Source organism: Brassica napus, chromosome C5, assembly GCF_020379485.1.
Source record: "Brassica napus cultivar Da-Ae chromosome C5, Da-Ae, whole genome shotgun sequence".
Taxonomy (NCBI): Eukaryota; Viridiplantae; Streptophyta; class Magnoliopsida; order Brassicales; family Brassicaceae; genus Brassica; species Brassica napus.
This window is the reverse complement of record NC_063448.1, coordinates 46638632-46657244: the sequence shown is the minus strand read 5'-3', so window position 1 is coordinate 46657244 and position 18613 is coordinate 46638632. Positions and strand designations below refer to the sequence as shown.

At 37.6% G+C, this 18613-nt stretch overlaps 2 protein-coding genes across 2 annotated transcripts; one reads left to right on the top strand and one right to left on the bottom strand.

Moving 5' to 3' along the window:
- Positions 1-249: 249 nt before the first annotated feature.
- LOC106418522 (receptor-like cytoplasmic kinase 1) lies at positions 250-3156 on the top strand. Its single transcript, XM_013859245.3, has 8 exons — positions 250-557; positions 1023-1130; positions 1224-1474; positions 1553-1679; positions 1771-2044; positions 2291-2423; positions 2561-2647; positions 2787-3156. Exons 2-8 carry the CDS (start codon positions 1049-1051, stop codon positions 2925-2927), a joined length of 1095 nt encoding a protein of 364 aa, XP_013714699.1. The 5' UTR covers positions 250-557; positions 1023-1048; the 3' UTR covers positions 2928-3156.
- Positions 3157-3486: 330 nt separating this feature from the next.
- On the bottom strand, positions 3487-6586 carry LOC106416737 (probable receptor-like protein kinase At3g17420). The gene is made up of 7 exons (XM_013857650.3): positions 6361-6586; positions 4977-5539; positions 4669-4896; positions 4406-4576; positions 4203-4332; positions 3888-4103; positions 3487-3799 (listed from the first exon to the last, which is right to left on the bottom strand). The coding sequence occupies exons 2-7, from the start codon at positions 5501-5503 to the stop codon at positions 3722-3724; spliced, it is 1350 nt and encodes a 449-aa protein (XP_013713104.1). The 5' UTR covers positions 5504-5539; positions 6361-6586; the 3' UTR covers positions 3487-3721.
- Between the last annotated feature and the right edge of the window lie 12027 nt (positions 6587-18613).

Below are 18613 nucleotides of genomic sequence, written 5' to 3'. Positions count from 1 at the left end.
ATATGTTTACAAGTTACAACCAAAGAAAAATATACTAGAAGATAGTGATTTGGTCCACTATATAAAAATTACGAAATGAATTTCTTTATCCTTTTATCTCAAAATTTTATTGAAGAATTTTGTAGGATTATAGTTGACTTTATGTGAGCATATATATACACTTATCACAACTTTTTTTTTAAAACACAAAGAAATTGTGGAACAATAAAAATAAAATGAAATGACAAATTAATGAGTAGATTAGGACATTGGACCCTCCACAGGCGATAAAGTAAAATAATCAGAAGTTGCAGGAGGCAAAGGAGGACTACTACTAGTACTAATACTTGGAACTTGGAAGTAGCTATCGTGCGCATCTGCTCCAAGTCCAACACCTTATAAGAAATTTCCGCCGGGAAGAAAGAAAAGTCTCTGCCCTCTCTTCTCAAGCCTACAGCTTCCGCCAACCATACGTACAAACAAGATAGACACAATCCTCCGTACTTCCTTTTTCTATCTTCATCGAAAGATTCAACCACACTCAAGTCTTCTCTCTCTCTTTTGGAAAGAAAAAGAAGGTAAAAGCTTTCTTCTTTCTGAGCAAACTCCCATGAATTTCCCTTTTAGGGTTTAGGGTCTTTCCTCTTTTGTTCCTACTTCGATTTCATACGAACGTAGATTATAAAAATTTGATCTTTTTTTGGGGGGGGGGGTTTGAAATTGAAATCCATTTTAGGGGTTACCATCGTTGACCGTAGCTTTACCAAATGTCTCGACTCTGATCGAATCATGATGTTACTTAATCATGGAGAAGAAGGATGTTTTTTAACCATGTCTCTGTTGCTTGCTGCTTAAACCCTATATAATTGGAAACTTTTGTTTTACTCTGTGTCCGAAAGTTTCTATATTCGTATTGTCTTATTTATTCCCTTTCGAAAAGAACATTACATGTTTCTTTATGTAAAGACTAAAACAAAAATGCCTATTTTTAGTTTGTTCTTGTTCTGCAACACCATTACTGAACTCTTCGTTCACTTATACAGTTCGTGTGTGAGAGAGAAATAGCGTAATGAGCTGCTTTGGTTGTTGTGGTGGTGACGATTTTCGTCGAGTTGCTGAAACTGGTCCTAAGCCAGTCTACGGCGCAGGAGGTACCTTAAGCTTATGACCCTTTTATCCAACTTAATCCAAATTCTTTGGCTAGCGGCTAAGTTGATGAACTTTTTATTCAACCGTTGGCTAAGGTCACGGTGGAGGTCACCATCCAAGGGCAGACCCACCCAAGAACACGCCAGTCATTCAGATGCAGCCTATCTCCGTGCCGGCTATTCCAGCTGATGAGTTGAAGGATATAACTGATAACTACGGTTCAAAGTCCTTGATTGGTGAGGGCTCTTATGGAAGAGTGTTTTACGGTGTTCTTAGAAGCGGTAAGGCAGCTGCTATTAAGAAACTTGATTCCAGTAAGCAGCCTGATCAAGAGTTTCTCGCACAGGTACAAATGCTACTTAAGTTAATCAAACCGTTAAAGTTGAGTTGCTGCTTAGTTACTGATGTAAATAATGTTAATTAGGTATCAATGGTTTCGAGATTGAGACAAGACAATGTTGTTGCACTTCTGGGATATTGCGTTGATGGCCCACTCCGTGTTCTTGCTTATGAGTTTGCTCCTAATGGATCTCTTCATGATATTCTTCATGGTAAGTTAATTAAATGTAAAACATTGATTCAGTAATACTTGTAGATGTGAAGCTATTAACTAATGAAATGTGGTGAGTTTGTTGGGTGTAGGTAGAAAAGGAGTGAAAGGAGCGCAGCCAGGACCTGTTCTGTCGTGGAACCAGAGAGTTAAAATTGCTGTTGGTGCGGCTAGGGGACTCGAGTACTTGCATGAGAAGGCGAACCCGCATGTTGTCCACCGAGACATCAAATCCAGCAATGTGCTTCTGTTTGACGATGACGTTGCCAAGATTGCTGATTTCGATCTCTCCAACCAAGCCCCTGACATGGCTGCTCGCCTTCACTCAACTCGTGTGCTGGGAACCTTTGGTTATCACGCTCCAGAGTAAGCCCATTTACTTGTTTATTTGAATTGCGTTGTTCAGATTAATCAATGTCGTTACATTCAACTCGTGCTCTGAGACTTTTGTTATCATTGTCTTAGTGTTTTTGAGACATTAAGTCCTTCCTTGGATTAAGTTTTGACATTGTTTTGTCACATCTTAACGTTGTTGTATGTCTTGCATCTCTTCTAATTGACCAAACTAGAGTCTTAAACGCAAACTTTTTTTTTTTTGGTTCTGCATTTCAGGTATGCAATGACAGGGACATTGAGCACAAAGAGTGATGTCTATAGTTTTGGAGTTGTTCTGCTAGAGCTCCTCACAGGTCGTAAACCAGTTGATCATACCTTACCACGAGGACAGCAGAGTCTCGTTACATGGGTAATGCTTCTTGCAGCTCTGCTTCTTTTTTTTTTCTGGTTTACTCATCATATTGATAAGAAAAGGGAATGTGTCTGCACAATCATGTTGATTTTGTGAGAGATTAGACGTTGAAAACGCGTTTGTGTGTGTCTCAGGCAACTCCTAAACTGAGTGAAGACAAGGTGAAGCAGTGCGTTGATGCAAGACTAAACGGAGAATATCCTCCCAAAGCTGTTGCCAAGGTAACCTTTTTTCATAATTTCATTCTTTCAGTAGAGAAGGTTTACCTTAAGACATGACTTTGAAACTGCTTCTCCATTGCTTAAGCAACAACATCTCTTCTGATTTTGTTTTCTCTTATATGACTCTGGTATTGATCAGCTGGCTGCTGTAGCTGCGCTATGTGTGCAATATGAGGCAGACTTCAGGCCAAACATGAGCATAGTGGTGAAGGCTCTTCAGCCTCTCCTCAATCCTCCTCGCTCTGCTCCTCAAACTCCTCACAGGAACAATCCTTATTGATGTCCTCCAATCTGATGCCACGCTTCTTCATCATATCACTTATTTCATTTGTTTTTGTTTGAATACAATTTGTGTAAATTCGTGAAAACAGGCTTTTTATTTCTCATAAAAAAACCTGAAAGTCTCACTTCCAAACCTGAATGTTGCTCTATTTGTTTATGTTATTTCATGCCTGCGATGTAAGTTTCTACTAATTAATACAATATGCGAGGAATGGATATTCATAATATACTCATTGTGTTTGTGCCATTTGGCAAAACTGAGAGGATGGATTATTGCTGCATAGCATTGGTGGTGAAGTGAACACTCTCTCCATCTATTCAACTGAAGATCTTGTGTTGCTTTCACTTAGATACTCAATCCTCTGACAAGGTTACAGCATTTGGTGTAAAGTCCATGTCCATGCCACTACTCTCGAGCTTGATGTCTATGTGTGTTAATTCACTTTATGGCCAATTGATTTTAAGTTGGAACTTTATGGAAACTTAACATAATACCAGAACCTAAACACACGCTGCCCAACTGATACTGAAATCAATCCGATCCAATGAAAGTGGCCTGAAACTTAACAGTTATGTTGAAAGTATGAAGGTAATAAAAAGGTACAACAAAGCTATACAAAAGATCTCTCCTCCTCTAGACAAGAGAAACAAATCTTGATGTTCTCCCTATACATATCACATAATAAACTCATATAAACAGTAAAGATTCTAAACAATCTCCAAAGAATCTATATGCTTCCCCTCTTTTAAACCCCAAAGTCTTTAAAAGGGTTTGATGTTTTAGTCTGTTACTCAAATCTTTGCATCTGCTATGGTATCATCCTTATTCGTCTCTGTGCTTTCTCTTGGCTGCTTCCTTCTTCTTCGTTCCTAAACATTCATCAACCCACTTATTTTAACACTCTAGTTTTGTTTTGTTTTTCCTGTTTGAACTTTGAAATGTTTTCATTCTACATACCTCTCTAGGCATCACAGGGTACTCATCAGATTCAAGCATCCGAGCAGCTTGACTCATCTTCGGCCTCTTGTCTGCATCAGGATCAACACATCTCAAAGCCGTCAAAAGCGCTCTTTTAAGTTCGCTGGTTGTTGGTTTGATCTCAAGCTCTTTATCCACCACTTGTTCAAACTGTTTCTGCTGTACCATTAGCTTCAACCACTCCACCATATGCACCTAAAACAAAAACATCTCAAAACAAATCAACTTCAATCTCTAGATCATGCCTTATAAGTTATAACTTCAGTTCTATTGTGTATGAATCTCTTCCTTTACCTCTTCTTTAGGCCGTTCATAGTCCACTGGGTACCTCCCAGTAATAGCTTCCAATAGAACAACACCAAAACTATACACGTCACTCTTCTCGTTTAGGAGACCAGAGTTAGCATATTCAGGTGCAACATACCTAACCATGAACAGAGAAAATTATTAAAAGTAACCAATGGAGATTATGAAAATGTAAAGTTTGTATAACTCACCCGAATGTACCCATGACTCTAGTACTCACATAACTTTTATCAGCTCCAAGCAGCTTAGCAAGACCAAAGTCAGATAACTTAGCATCAAAACTGTCATTCATCAGTATATTGCTTGACTTAATGTCTCTATGCACCACTTTAGGCTCAATAGCTTCATGAAGGTAAGCCAACCTGTGCATCACAGCAACACATTCTCATGAGCTTAAAAGAACCAACAAGTGTGTTGTGTTTTTTCTAAAAAAAAAAAAAAAAGGGAAGCTTACGCTTTAGCAGTGCCAACAAGAACTTTGATTCTAGCCTCCCACGTAAGATGTCCTTGGTGACTCATGTCTCCATGAAGCCACTGCTCTAAGTTCCCATTGTTCATGTACTCATAAACCAGCATCCTATGTGTTCCTTCAACGCAGTATCCAAGAAGCCGAACTAAGTTCTTGTGCCTGACGTGTCCTATTGCTTCCACTTCAACTCTGAAGTCTTTATCAACTTGTCCTCTAAATGTAAAAAAAAAAAAAAACAATCATATCAAACGCAAAGATCATGAGCATATTTGAAGAGATAAAAAGAAACTTACGGATTGTTGAGCAGCTTCTTGACAGCCACAGGGGTCTTGTTAGTTAAAGTTCCATGGTACACAACTCCATAGCCACCGTCACCGATGATATTCTCTTTTGAGAAATGGTTAGTAGCGAGCTGAAGGTCACGGAGAGTGAACCAATGACCCCAACCAATGTGAGAGCCTTCTTGGAGACCAGAGAGATGAGGAGAATGAGTTGTTTCTGAAGGAGGAACATGTTTCTCATAGTTATTATCACCATTTTCAATGTCTCTCTCGCGGAACTTGTCATCTAGAGGTGTGCCATTGTTGTCTGATGAGACGTGAACAACGCTTATGTCTTTGATTTCATCTTGATGGCGAGGGGTATCGGTTGTGGGGAGGAGTTGGATGAAGTTGGATCTTTTGGATTTTTTACGGAAGCTGAGCCATACTGAGACGGCGAGGATTAGTATGAAGGCTGCGAAGAGAGCAATGACTATGATCTCCCATAGCTCAAGTGCACCGTATCTCTTTGTTAGAGTTTGTTTCAGCTCAGACGCCATTATACCTCACAGATACTTGTATGTGTGTATATATACCTGCATAATTTGAAATGAATCATTGATGTAATCAAATTTATATTCAAGGGAACAATTAATCAAGAACTAGAACCTAACGGATGAAATTTAATTCTCAGATCATTATGTAATAATATAGAGTTATAAAAAATATATATAGAGTTATATATATATATATATATATATAGAGTTATGAGCATTTGAAAGTTGTGATGGTAATGAAGAAGATTAACAAGAGGTTTGAGGTAAATCATAATCTAAGAACATCAACTTTGTCTCAAAACTCAAAAGGACCTAAACGCAAGAAGAAAACAGAGGAGAAAAACAGAGTACCATAAAGCAAGAACAAGAACCTAGCAGATAAAGAAGATACTGAAGCTAATGAGGAAGGATCTTTCTGTAATAGTATTGATGGTAATGAAGAATATCAACAATGGGTTAAGCTAAATCATAGTCTAATAACACCAACTTTGTCAGAAAAGGACCTAAACGCAAGAGACTAAAACAGAGGAGAGAAAAGACAGAGTATATAAGAAACTAAAGGTCTAAGACTTTATCCTGAGAAATCAAGAACGATATAAATCTGATACCAAGAGACTTGAGATAAATAAAGAATTGAGATTTTGATAGGTACAAGTTCCATAAACATGTCAAACTTGTAATAAGAAACCGAAGAAACCATTCAGACTCCAGTGAGCTACAGAGCATTAAAGTGTCCAAGTTGCAGAAAGTAAGAAACTTTTTAAGCTTACAACGAAGCACATATACAAAGATCAAACCTTTGAAACTCCACAAAACCAAAATAAAACACTAAACTCATTTAGTTCTGATTAAACCAATACCTGCTTTCCAGAAAATCTTCTCTCTACTTTCGGTGGAGACTAGAGCTCGAGTTAATAAAGGGAGGACAGAAACGAAGAGATATAACGAATTATTGCCTCCATTTTAAGAAATCTTTAGAGAGATCTTTGTAGGGTTTACATTGGTTGTGGGGGAGAAGAAGAAGGAGGGAAACAGAGAAGGAGGTTTGAAGCTTTCTTTGATGTTTCTTCTTCTGGAATATTTTAATGCTTGTGGTGCTGTCTTTGCTTTTTTAATTTTTTTCTTTTTCTGTTTAATTTGTTTTTTTTTTATCTTTCTAAATTGCATTTAGTGTTTTCTTCTTTTACATCTTTCGGCAATTTAATTATTCATTTAGTTTCTGTTTTTCTCTATTATTATAAGTTTCTTTGTGAAAATGCTCATAGAGGTGACTTTTTTCTCTATTAGAAACTTTTTGTGTTGTTAAGTATAACTATTAACTGATTAGTCTTTTATCAAAATAATAAGTAGAACTTTATTCTTTACAAAATAAAATAAAATTTTATAAGTTTTTTGGTTAAACTATTTAATTATGTGAAGTAATGTTTATCTCAGATTTTTTTTTGGTATAAATTTTATCTCAGTTTTTTTTTTGACGGAAAAAAAAAACATATGAAGTTTGCATATGAGCATTGTACACTTTAGTTGTTGAGAAAACAAAACAGAAAACACTAGAACAAAAAATAAAGAGATGATGATAGGAAGTTGACGAAGCTATATGCCGTGATTGGCGACGACAGTTTTCAAAGGAAATGTTTAACCGTTTAGTATTTAACTAAGCAAGTATTGTAAAATGCGTTACTAACATTAACCAATATGTCATTTTGGTCAACATTATTAAATTGGACGTCGCTCGCACCCAACCCTTTAAGGTAATACTATTGTCATCACCTTCCCGTTTATTGTACTCCACTATACAATCTTTTATATCTTAAGGAAGTACATTGTTTTTCTTCGAAGGGTTAAATAAAAGGAAACGAGCGGCTGCAAAATCAGAATCGTGGATTTTGGTTCTTTGAATTGTCATAAAAAAAAGAAGAAGACGACATGATAAATCATTTGAAAATAGTTAAAAGATTAGAAGGTGCGTACGTGGGTACATGTCTTTTGTTATTTTCGTGTAGAATTAATTAATTAATCATGCAATGACCATAACAAAACTGACATGCAAATGTACTAACATAACTTTTTGACGACGTCTAACAAACAATAATTTAGGGCTGGACAAAGTTGTTTCGTGTTATCATGAAGTCATTACTTAATCATATACCTGTTGGAAGATAAAGAAATACATGTGTATGTCACTTCTCGTACTTTTATTTCGCTTTATGCATGATTTGTTGACAAAAGAAAAATACCTTATACATTTATCAAAAATAATATGAAACCTTCTTCTAGAATGTCAACTAAAATTGTGTTTTGACAAATAATATGATCAATTCGTTTTGTATAAAGCCTGCGCTAGGTAATTATCAGATTTCAGTAAGATCAGAACATGTTATATTCTATGAAATAAGTTTTATATTTATAGTACTATTACATTTTGGTTATATAAAATTTGTAATGTTTTGTTTATACTTTAAGGAATCACATTAGAATAGGCCGTGACACGCTGTGAGACACTAATGCATAATTATTGGAACGTTAAATATACAAATTATAAAAACCACAAGAGTTCAAGGTGGTCTAGGCGTTCCGTGGATTCCCACGAAATCTGAATTCGAATCTACACCACACCAGATTTCCACGGCGTGTGGTCGGCCGAGAATGGTTTTTTTACAAATTATAAAAACCAGATAAAGCAAAGCAGTAATAACGTTGCCTTAGCGTGTGCTTGACAAAAGTCAACCTGAGAGTGCCCCTTTGTCTTGCTGCGTGGAATACAAGAGACATACCTTCTTCATCATCATTCTCCAGCTGGACAAATGATTCTCTATCTCTTTATCTTCATTTTATTATCTTCTATACAACCATTATGCTTTGCTTCATGCTATCTTTTTACGTCTCCCTCAGACGATCAAATATACAACTGCATGAAACTACTGATTTTTTTTTTCAAATAGTTTTTATGCACAAAAAAATTGTATAACAAATACAATTTCTTTTGTAAACCATTCACGATGGCAGATGATATTTCGAATTAATGTATTTTAATTTCAGAAAAATAAATTAAACAATTTTATACCAAAAAGAAAGAAATTAAGCTGATTGGCTGTAGAAGTAGAACAATAATTCAGAATACAGGTAACAAACAATTGCATGATTAGTGTCCGCCTCCACAAGCTAACCAACAATGGTTTAGTTGGTGTTGTTGTTGATATTTTACTCTTTTTCTTCTCTATTTTTAATTCGTCGTTCTTTATCTTTCATTTAAAAACATTAGTTTATATATATACTTTTCTTATCTATATTTTAGCCTTTTCCAATCCTTGATGTTTGATTAATTAAGTTGTTATGGTCTTGCAGTTGTTGGGTTACATCAAATCTGTCCTACTAGCAAGTAAGATATTAGGGTCTTAATAACAATGATAAGAAAAATTATATAGAAACAAGGAACCAGTGATTGTGGAGGCTCTTTTTGTGTGTCTAAACCACACATGCATTGCATCCAAATCAAACCAACAATATTGTCGCAAGTTTTGTTTAAGAAATATATACAAGCTTACTTAAATTATAGTGATGTTTATTAATTTTTGTATATACCATCCAACCACTATTTTGTATGACAGCGTATCGTATTTACGGTTGCAAGGTTCGTGACATAAATTGTAAATGTTTTATGAATTATGAACATCTCAGAACCTTAAACGTCCATTTCATGGTTCATGTACGTTTAGTAGCTTTATTTCGGATTTTATATATACGTCAACTTCAATGGGATAAAAGAGGAGATTCTTGTGTAAAATGATAACACAATCAACTGGTGCCATACACAAATTGCTGCTAGATCTGCTACGTGCAGAGCCGGTGTCCAAAAAGAGTGCATACATGCCATGTCTCTCTATCTGGTAAACTATCATGTTTACACGATTAATCTATCGTATATAATATATACACGCGTTTTATATTTGTTTATTTTGGTGAAAATGAGATTGTAGTCAACAATGTCGACTAACAACAATTTCTTGAATCTCAAGAGTTTTTCTTTTAACTTTCATTTCCAAACCCGATCACGAAGCACAAGCACTGCACATGTTTAGCTTCTTCGTTTTTTGTGCACACCGTACATGTTTAGCTGAAAATGGTATTTCCGTGGTAACTTTATATGGATCATGTTATCATGCAATGTTTAAGTTGATTTTATCAGTAATTTTTGTGTGTTCAAAGTAAAATGAGTTGTCACCAATATCTTATTGCCGACAAGAATTGGTTAGTGATAACAATTAATAGAATAAGACCTACAATTAAAAAAATTGGTTAGTATATCACATTCACTTTGGTTATTCGAAATTAAATATAATAAAACCTCCCTAATCCTCACGTTTTATAAAAATATGTATATATTTCAGTCAATTGGTTACACAACCACGTCGATATATACACATATTCACATCATTGTCATGTATTGCAGATTTTATTTTATTTTCTCTCATTATACTGAAATTTTTGAGCATTAATGGGCCTGAAATGAGCCTCATGACCCATCAGAAGGTACAAATTAGGCCTATAAAGCCCAGACCTTCTATTTATTGGCGGGTATTCTCCACATCCGTGAGATGGCATCGTAGCCGTTTGATTCAGATACTGCAGATTGGCGATTAAAATCTCCGCCGTTCCTTTTTTTAATTAATTAATTTTGTTAGTCCATCTTCTCCAACTTGAACAAGTGTATGTTAGCTCTCATGAACTTGTACGTTGTTTCCATTCATTAATAAATCTTCTTCGTCTTCTCTCTCTCTGTTTCGTTGATTCCCACTGAAGCTCTGACTAATTCCAGTTCTGTACTTATGATATCGAGGTAGTAATGTCTCTCTCCCTCCCTGCTTCTCGGATCTGATTCAATCTCGCGTCTTGTCTGATCGTGATCACTCGATGGCAGAGCCGGATTTGACCCAAGTGGGATGAAACATTGGTATAGGGCCCCTACTTCATGGGCCCCCAATTTTAAAAAACTTTTATATATAGAAAAATGTAACTTAATAATAACAATAAAATGTTAATGATATTAAACAAAAATTATATTATGAGATAAATTTATGATATTGATTTTAAAAATAGTTTAGATTAAACATTTACAAATAAAAAATACAAGAAATTTTGATTTTTACTATAAGACTAAATAAAAATTTTACTTTTGTGTAGGGCCCCCGTAATGGTAGGTCCGACTCTGCTCCATGGTGGTGGATTTAGGTTTTGGAGTCTTAAATTTCATTTCTATATTAATGGGTTTTGTGGATATTGTGCATACACTGTCCTTTGTTCTGGACTGAGGAGAGGGGAGGAGGAAGATGATAAACAAGACAGCTTGTATTAACTTATATATACTTACTCATTTACATTATACTCTCTTCTGGAGTTAATACTCTACAACAAGGTCAGTGACTCAATTGCCATTACACGTTTTTTGCTAACGTATCTCATTCTTTAAGCATTCTAGTTTTGTGATGTTAACATCAGATATAGATATGCAGTGGCTAAGGTGCATTGGTCCTGTTTTAGTTTTTGTTGTTGGGACTGTGAAATCCCGTGTCCAACTCTATATTCTCTGATTAGTACGATATTGTCCAATTTGGGCCTTAGAGGCAAGCCCGCATGGATTTACTTTTGGTTTCCTTTCCAAAAGGCCTCGTACTATTAGTTGGACAGCTCTTTATATATTAGACTCTATTTGCCTAATTCTCCAATGTGGGACTTAGTTTGTTATATCACATTCTCCCCTTCAAACTAAGGATCACATTCATCTCGTGTCCCACAACTGTGACTTCCAGGATCTTTTGACTTGATCTCTGCCACACACACCTCCCAATCCTAACTCGATGGGTCCCGTTCCTACTCGAAGGGTATTTTGGTCTTCTTGCAGATTTCTTGTCAACCGCTCTGATACCAATTGTTGGGACTGTGAAATCCCGTGTCCAACTCTATATTCTCTGATTAGTACGATATTGTCCACTTTGGGCCTTAGAGGCAAGTCCGCATGGATTTACTTTTGGTTTCCTTCCCAAAAGACCTCGTACTATTAGAGTTGGACAGCTCATTATATATTAGACTCTATTTGTCTAATTCTCCAATGTGGAACTTAGTTTGTTATATCACATTAGTTATAAGTTATAATTATCCTAATGAGATTAGGTTAGATTGAGAGTTATCTATAAGATATGTTTCCTAATGAGTTTAGGAAAGTTAAAGTAGTATATAAGGAGATGCTATGATTGTGGCATAACTTATGAGTTTGAGTTTGAGTCTTTGAGAAGTAATTAACAAAGTGAGTACTTATTGAGACATTGAGCTTATACTCTTGATTCATAGTGTTACGATTCAATAGTTGGTATCAGAGCTTTATTGAAATCGTTAGACACAAAAAAAAGTCGAGATACTAAGGTTCTGAGAGGAATCAAAACATGGATGATAAGAGTTTAGCCGTGACGACAGGCAAACCAAAGGAAAGCCATCTCTCGACGATCAAGTGTCCTATGCTCACCACCACTAACTACACGGTGTGGAGCATGAGAATGAAGGTAGCGCTAAGGGTGCATAAAGTGTGGGAAACTATAGACCCCGGGCTGGATGATAGTGACAAAAACGATATGGCGCGAGCACTGCTGTTTCAGTCCATACCAGAGAGTCTAATTCTACAAGTTGGTGATCTTGATTTATCAAAGCTAGTATGGGATGCAATAAAAGCCAGGCATGTGGGAGCTGATAGAGTTCGAGAAGCAAGGTTACAAACACTCATGGATTATTTCAATAGACTGAAGATGAAAGACACGGAAACTATCGATGACTTCTCAGGAAAACTTGCGGAGATGGCGTCAAAGTCTTCAGCCCTAGGAGAAATCATCGAAGAATCTAAACTTGTGAAGAAATTCCTGCACAGTCTCCCAATAAAGAAATACATTCACATCATAGCAGCCCTCGAACAAGTGCTTGATCTCAACACCACAAGCTTTGAGGACATGGTTGGTAGATTGAAAGCTTATGAGGAGAGAATCCAAGATGAGGATCCACGGGAAGAGCAAGGGAAACTCATGTATGCCAATATGGATCATCAAAGCTCTCAAGAAGGATATGGAAGAGGAAGAGGACAAGGCGGTCGAAACACCAGCAGAGGTAGAGGTCGAGGACAGTATAACAATCAGCGCGATTGGAAACAAAGGAGAGACACGTCGAGAGTAGTGTGCTTTCGTTGCGACAAAACCGGACATTATGCTTATCTGTGTCCAGACCGACTTCTCAAGCTTCAAGAAACTCTAGAGAATGAGAATGAGAGCACGAAAGAAGCCGAGGAGTTGATGATGCACGAGGTGGTATATCTCAACGAAGATAACGTGATGCCAAGAAAGTTCGAGACAAACTCCGATCAAGACAATATATGGTACTTAGACAATGGAGCGAGCAATCATATGACTGGAAACCGAGAGTATTTCACTGAGCTTGACGAAAGAATAAGTGGAAAAGTAAGGTTTGGCGATGATTCGAGGATCGACATCAAGGGAAAAGGTTTGATACTCTTCTTGAGCAAAGATGGTAAACGCAAGATTTTAGCCAATGTGTACTTCATACCCGACTTAAGAAGCAACATAATCAGCCTTGGTCAAGCAACGGAGTCCGGCTGTGATGTTCGTATGAAGGAAGACTATCTAACCTTATATGATCGTGAGGGAAATTTGTTGGTAAAAGCAAACAGATCGAGGAACCGGTTATACAAAGTAACCATGGAAGTTGATAGCATCAAGTGTCTTCAACTAAAAAAAGTAGATGATTCAACTACATGGCATGCAAGGCTTGGACATGTCGGCTCCGAGACCATGAAATCAATGATCAACAAAACAATTGTAACATGTATACCGAGAGTTGTTGTTGGAAGGGAAACATGTGCATCATGTCTTTTGGGAAAACAAACGAGACAGAGCTTCCCGAAGACAACAAGCTATCGAGCATCAGGTGTGCTTGAGCTAGTGCACGGAGATCTTTGCGGTCCAATTTCACCATCAACAGTCTCCAACAACTGATATATATTCGTCATGATCGATGATCACTCACGCTATATGTGGACTATCCTATTAAAAGAAAAGAGTGAAGCTTTCGACAAGTTCAAGAAATTCAAAAAACGTCGTTGAGAAAGAAACATGAGCTGTTATCAAGACGTTTCGCACAGATAGAGGTGGTGAGTTCACCTCTAAGGACTTTCAAGAGTTTTGTGATCACCAGGGGATAAAGAGACATCTGTCTGCACCGTACTCGCCACAGCAAAACGGAGTTGTCGAAAGAAGAAACAGGACGTTGATGGAGATGACGAGAAGTATTATGAAGCATATGAGTGTACCAAATTATCTGTGGGACGAAGCAGTGAGACATTCAAAGTATCTCATCAACCGTATCGCGACAAGAACCTTGACGAATCAAACGCCGTATGAAGTCTATAAGAAGAAGAAGCCGAACGTTGAGCACTTACGCGTTTTCGGATGTGTATGTTACGCTAAGAACGAAGCTCCACACCTTAGAAAACTTGACGACCGATCACGAGCTCTGGTGCATCTGGGAATCGAACCAAGGTCGAAGGCCTATCGCCTCCTTGAGCCAACAAAGCGTCAGATTACAGTGAGTAGAGACGTAGTATTTGATGAGAAAACCAGTTGGGATTGGGGATCCGCAAGGAAGGAGACAAGTATAGAACAAGAGTTGATTACGTTTCCAACGCTTAATAGTGAGAGTAACGACGAGGACGAAGGAGTTCATGACGATACAGAGCAAGGTGTCGAGGTCGAAACAGAGGAAACAGAGGAGCTCGATGAAACAGAGAAGCTCGACGAGGTCGAAGAAGATGATAATCATACACTTCGACGATCTACAAGACAAAGCACGAAACCATCATACTTAGACGATTATGTGCTAATGTCGGAGATACTAGAGACAGAGCGGATTCTTCTTATGATAAATGAAGAACCTTGGGATTGGAATGAGGCAAAAGATGATAAAGTATGGAGAGAGGCTTGTGAAGATGAGATATCTTCAATAAGAAAGAATAAAACATGGACGCTTGTTGAACTTCCTGAAGGATGCAAAGCAATTGGTCTTAAGTGGATTTTTAAGATCAAACGCAATGCGGATGGGAGTATAAGTAAATACAAAGCGAGACTTGTAGCGAAAGGCTATGTTCAACGTCAAGGGATCGATTTTGAGGAAGTCTTTGCTCCAGTGGCTAGAATAGAGACTGTACGTGTGATCATTGCGTTAGCAGCATCGAATGGATGGGAGATCCATCATCTCGATGTAAAAACGGCATTCCTACAAGGTGACTTACAGGAGGAGGTGTATGTTTCCCAACCAGAAGGGTTCAAAGCAAAGGGCAGCGAGCATAAAGTGTATAAACTACACAAGGCTCTCTATGGATTGAGACAAGCTCCTAGAGCATGGAGCATCAAACTGAATTTGATCTTGAGAGAGCTGAGTTTCGCAAAGTGTTCTAAGGAGCCGTCACTCTTTCGGAAGCAAACTAAAGGAGCCATACTTATTGTAGCGGTTTATGTTGATGATTTGCTCATCACAGGGTCAAGTCTTAACGCCATACAAGACTTCAAGGAAGAGATGGCAACAAAATTCGAGATGAGCGATCTAGGGAAGCTTACCTATTATCTTGGGATTGAAGTAACACAGCTTGAGGATGCTATAATACTAAAACAAGAAAGATATTCTGTGAAAATCTTGGAAGAGGCGGGAATGAGTGAGTGTAACTCGACGCACATTCCTATGGATCCCGGATTGAAGCTAGCAAGATTGATACATGAAGATGGAACTAATGCAAAGGAGTTTAGAAGGAACATTGGCTGTCTTTGGTATTTGATACATACCAGACGGATCTTGCTCAGTGTGTTGGGGTTCTTAGTCGCTATATGCATGATCCTAAGACATCACATGCAGTGGCATTGAAACAAGTCATGCGATATTTGAAGGGTACGTGCTCGCTTGGTCTGCGCTATGTGAAAGACTGCAAGAAGGGGTTAGTTGGCTACAGTGACAGTAGTTACAATGTCGATCCAGACGATGGGAAGAGTACAACAGGACAAGTCTTCTATCTAAATGAGTGTCCGGTTACTTGGTGTTCGCAGAAACAAGAAGTCGTTGCTTTATCTTCTTGTGAGGCAGAATACATGGCGGCTACAGAGACAGCAAAGCAGGCAATATGGCTACAAGAGCTCCTTGAAGAGATCACGAGTGATGGTGTTCAAAATGCGCTCATTCGTATTGATAATAAGTCTGCAATCGCACTCTCGAAGAATCCAGTATTTCATGGACGTAGTAAACATATTCACACAAGGTTCCATTTTATTAGAGAGTGTGTTGAGAAAGGTCTGGTGGACGTGGAGCATGTAGCCGGAAGAGTTCAAAAGGCTGATATTCTAACCAAAGCACTTGGAAGGATTAAGTTTAAAGAGATGAGAGATCTCATTGGAGTTCAAAATGTGTCTGAAGATGACTACAAGCTTAAGAGGGAGAATGTTGACCTAAGCTTGTAGATAGCTTTAGTTATAAGTTATAATTATCCTAATGAGATTAGGTTAGATTGAGAGTTATCTATAAGATATGTTTCCTAATGAGTTTAGGAAAGTTAAAGTAGTATATAAGGAGATGCTATGATTGTGGCATAACTTATGAGTTTGAGTTTGAGGCTTTGAGAAGTAATTAACAAAGTGAGTACTTATTGAGACATTGAGCTTATACTCTTGATTCATAGTGTTACGATTCAATATTTGTTACATTAGAGGCTGTCTTCTAAATGGTGTCTTTTTGTTTGCAGTGGGTTTTATCCCCAAAGTACTTCAATTTTCCACTTCCTATAACGCTGACGATGATCCATATGGGGTTCTCTGGATTTGTGGCCTTCCTTCTTATTCGCGTGTTCAAGGTATTTAAATAACTCAGAGAGTTTCATATGTACACTCCCAGTTTTGGCTATGCGTCCTTGCATTAGAGTTTTTTTTATCCCCCTCCATTTGTATGGAGTATGCTTAAGCAAATCATATGTGGAGTGGCTCTTTCAAAATATGGTATCTTGTATGGACCCTTGGACTCTTTTCTTGCTTGTCCGGTGATGAGTTTCTCCTATGTGTTTTAGGTTGTAGCTCCGGTTAAAATGACATTTCAAATGTAACCAAGCCATCTTACTCGGTACTTTTTTCCATTATTTTTTTTTCTCTTTTGTACTTAAGTTCCATCATATCTCTATTTTGACACACTTCTTGTGTCCAGATACGCAACATGTGTTGTACCTATAAGCGCATTCTTTGCATCAAGCCTGTGGTAAGTTCCTGTTAAACCTAGTTAAGTTTCTTGATGCTTTTCTCCTACTTAACTTTTTAATTTCTGAGTTGACCATCGAGCTAGTCATACTTGACCCAAACTGCCTCTTCTCTATCTTATATTCTCCTTTGTGCAGGTTTGGCATTACTGCATACTTGCACATTTCTGTTGCCTTCATTCAGATGCTCAAAGCTCTAAGTATGCAAAGAGACTAAACCATTTTGGCTAATTAATCAATATTTGCGTAGACTTTCTGTTCATTTTACAAAGCTACGTGACTCTGGAATTTTTCAATGCCAGTAGCAACGTTTATCATGGCAGTTATTCGCGGCACTGACAAACCAAGGTGCGACGTGTTCTCCAACATGTTGCTGGTCAGTGTTGGAGTTGTTATATCTTCTTACGGAGAAATCCATTTCAATGTAGTTGGGACGGTCTATCAGGTCACAGGCATCTTTGCTGAAGCACTTAGACTGGTGCTAACTCAAGTTCTTCTCCAGAAGAAAGGGTTGACATTAAACCCTATTAACAGCTTATATTACATAGCTCCCTGCAGGTACTCACTCGTGAATACTGATAGTGCTCAAACAACTATATGTGCTCTTACGCTTGTATCTTGGTGCAGTTTTTTGTCTTTCTAGCTTTCCCTTGGTATGTGTTGGAGAAACCCACGATGGAAGTTGCACAGATCCAATTAAACTTCTGATTCTTCTTTTCAAATGCTCTGTGTGCTCTTGCCTTGAACTTCACCATATTCTTAGTGATAGGGAGAACAGGGGCAGTAACTATACGAGTAGCTGGTGTTCTCAAAGACTGGATTCTCATAGCACTCTCCACTGTCATTTTTCCTGAGTCAACCATCACTGGACTGAACATTATTGGATACGCAATTGGTAGATTTCTTCATTTCACAACAAGTTTGATTTGTTGTAAACATTTTTCCTAGCTTGATGACTGTCTTAACTATCTGTTTCTTGTCATGTATTTTGACAACAGCGCTATGTGGTGTTGTCATGTACAATTACATAAAAGTAAGGGACGTGAAGGCGTCTCAATTAACTGCCGACAGTCTCCCGGATCGAATCAATAAGGTTAGTCAAAACATATTCGACCCCTACCCTAAGTAACCTTTCTACTTGGTAGAGATTATGATTCCATAAAAATAGATGCAATGAATCTGTAAAACCATGTTAGAAACATGATAGCTTCCCATGGAAACAATTACTTTTTTTTGTGTATATGTAATAATGTAACAAACTGATGAACACAAGTATTACATATAGGAGTGGAAGATGGAGAAGAAGTCTTCAGATAAGTTCAATCCTGATGTCGGTGGAGAGTCCCAGGAGTAGGAGCCGAGATAAACGATGAGGAAGCCCCTTTGATTACGTCACGGCTATCTCATATTGGTCGGACGCAGCTCGGAAATCAGGCCGCTTAAGATGCTAGTAAAAAAAAACGTATGATAGAGGTTTTGCTTCCTAGTTCATTTACTTTTTTTTTTGTTGCGTTAAAAAAGAAAAGGAGCATCATCATCATCCCCGATTATTACCGATGACTAACTTAAAAACGGTAGTCACAAATTCGTTGTAGTGAATTGACGTTAGTGTTATATTTATACATACATATTTGGTCTTTCATCATTACTTGATTCTGGATTTGATTTCGTTACAATCCAAGAGTTATGACTTCTGAGCATCATCAACCCTTCTATATATGGTGATGATGCTAACTTTAGTCTAGATCAATGTTGGTACTATATAACCTCTCCAAGGT

Bases quoted from the DNA above. Each gene is read 5' to 3' on its own strand.
- LOC106418522 (XM_013859245.3), top strand. From the start codon at position 1,049: ATGAGCTGCTTTGGTTGTTGTGGTGGTGACGATTTTCGTCGAGTTGCT. The intron at 1,131-1,223 runs GTACCTTAAGCT...CCGTTGGCTAAG, and splicing joins GCCAGTCTACGGCGCAGGAG to GTCACGGTGGAGGTCACCAT. The intron at 1,680-1,770 runs GTAAGTTAATTA...TGTTGGGTGTAG, and splicing joins TCTTCATGATATTCTTCATG to GTAGAAAAGGAGTGAAAGGA.
- LOC106416737 (XM_013857650.3), bottom strand. From the start codon at position 5,503: ATGGCGTCTGAGCTGAAACAAACTCTAACAAAGAGATACGGTGCACTT. The intron at 4,577-4,668 runs GTAAGCTTCCCT...TGTGATGCACAG, and splicing joins CTTGTTGGCACTGCTAAAGC to GTTGGCTTACCTTCATGAAG. The intron at 3,800-3,887 runs GTATGTAGAATG...ATGAATGTTTAG, and splicing joins ACCCTGTGATGCCTAGAGAG to GAACGAAGAAGAAGGAAGCA.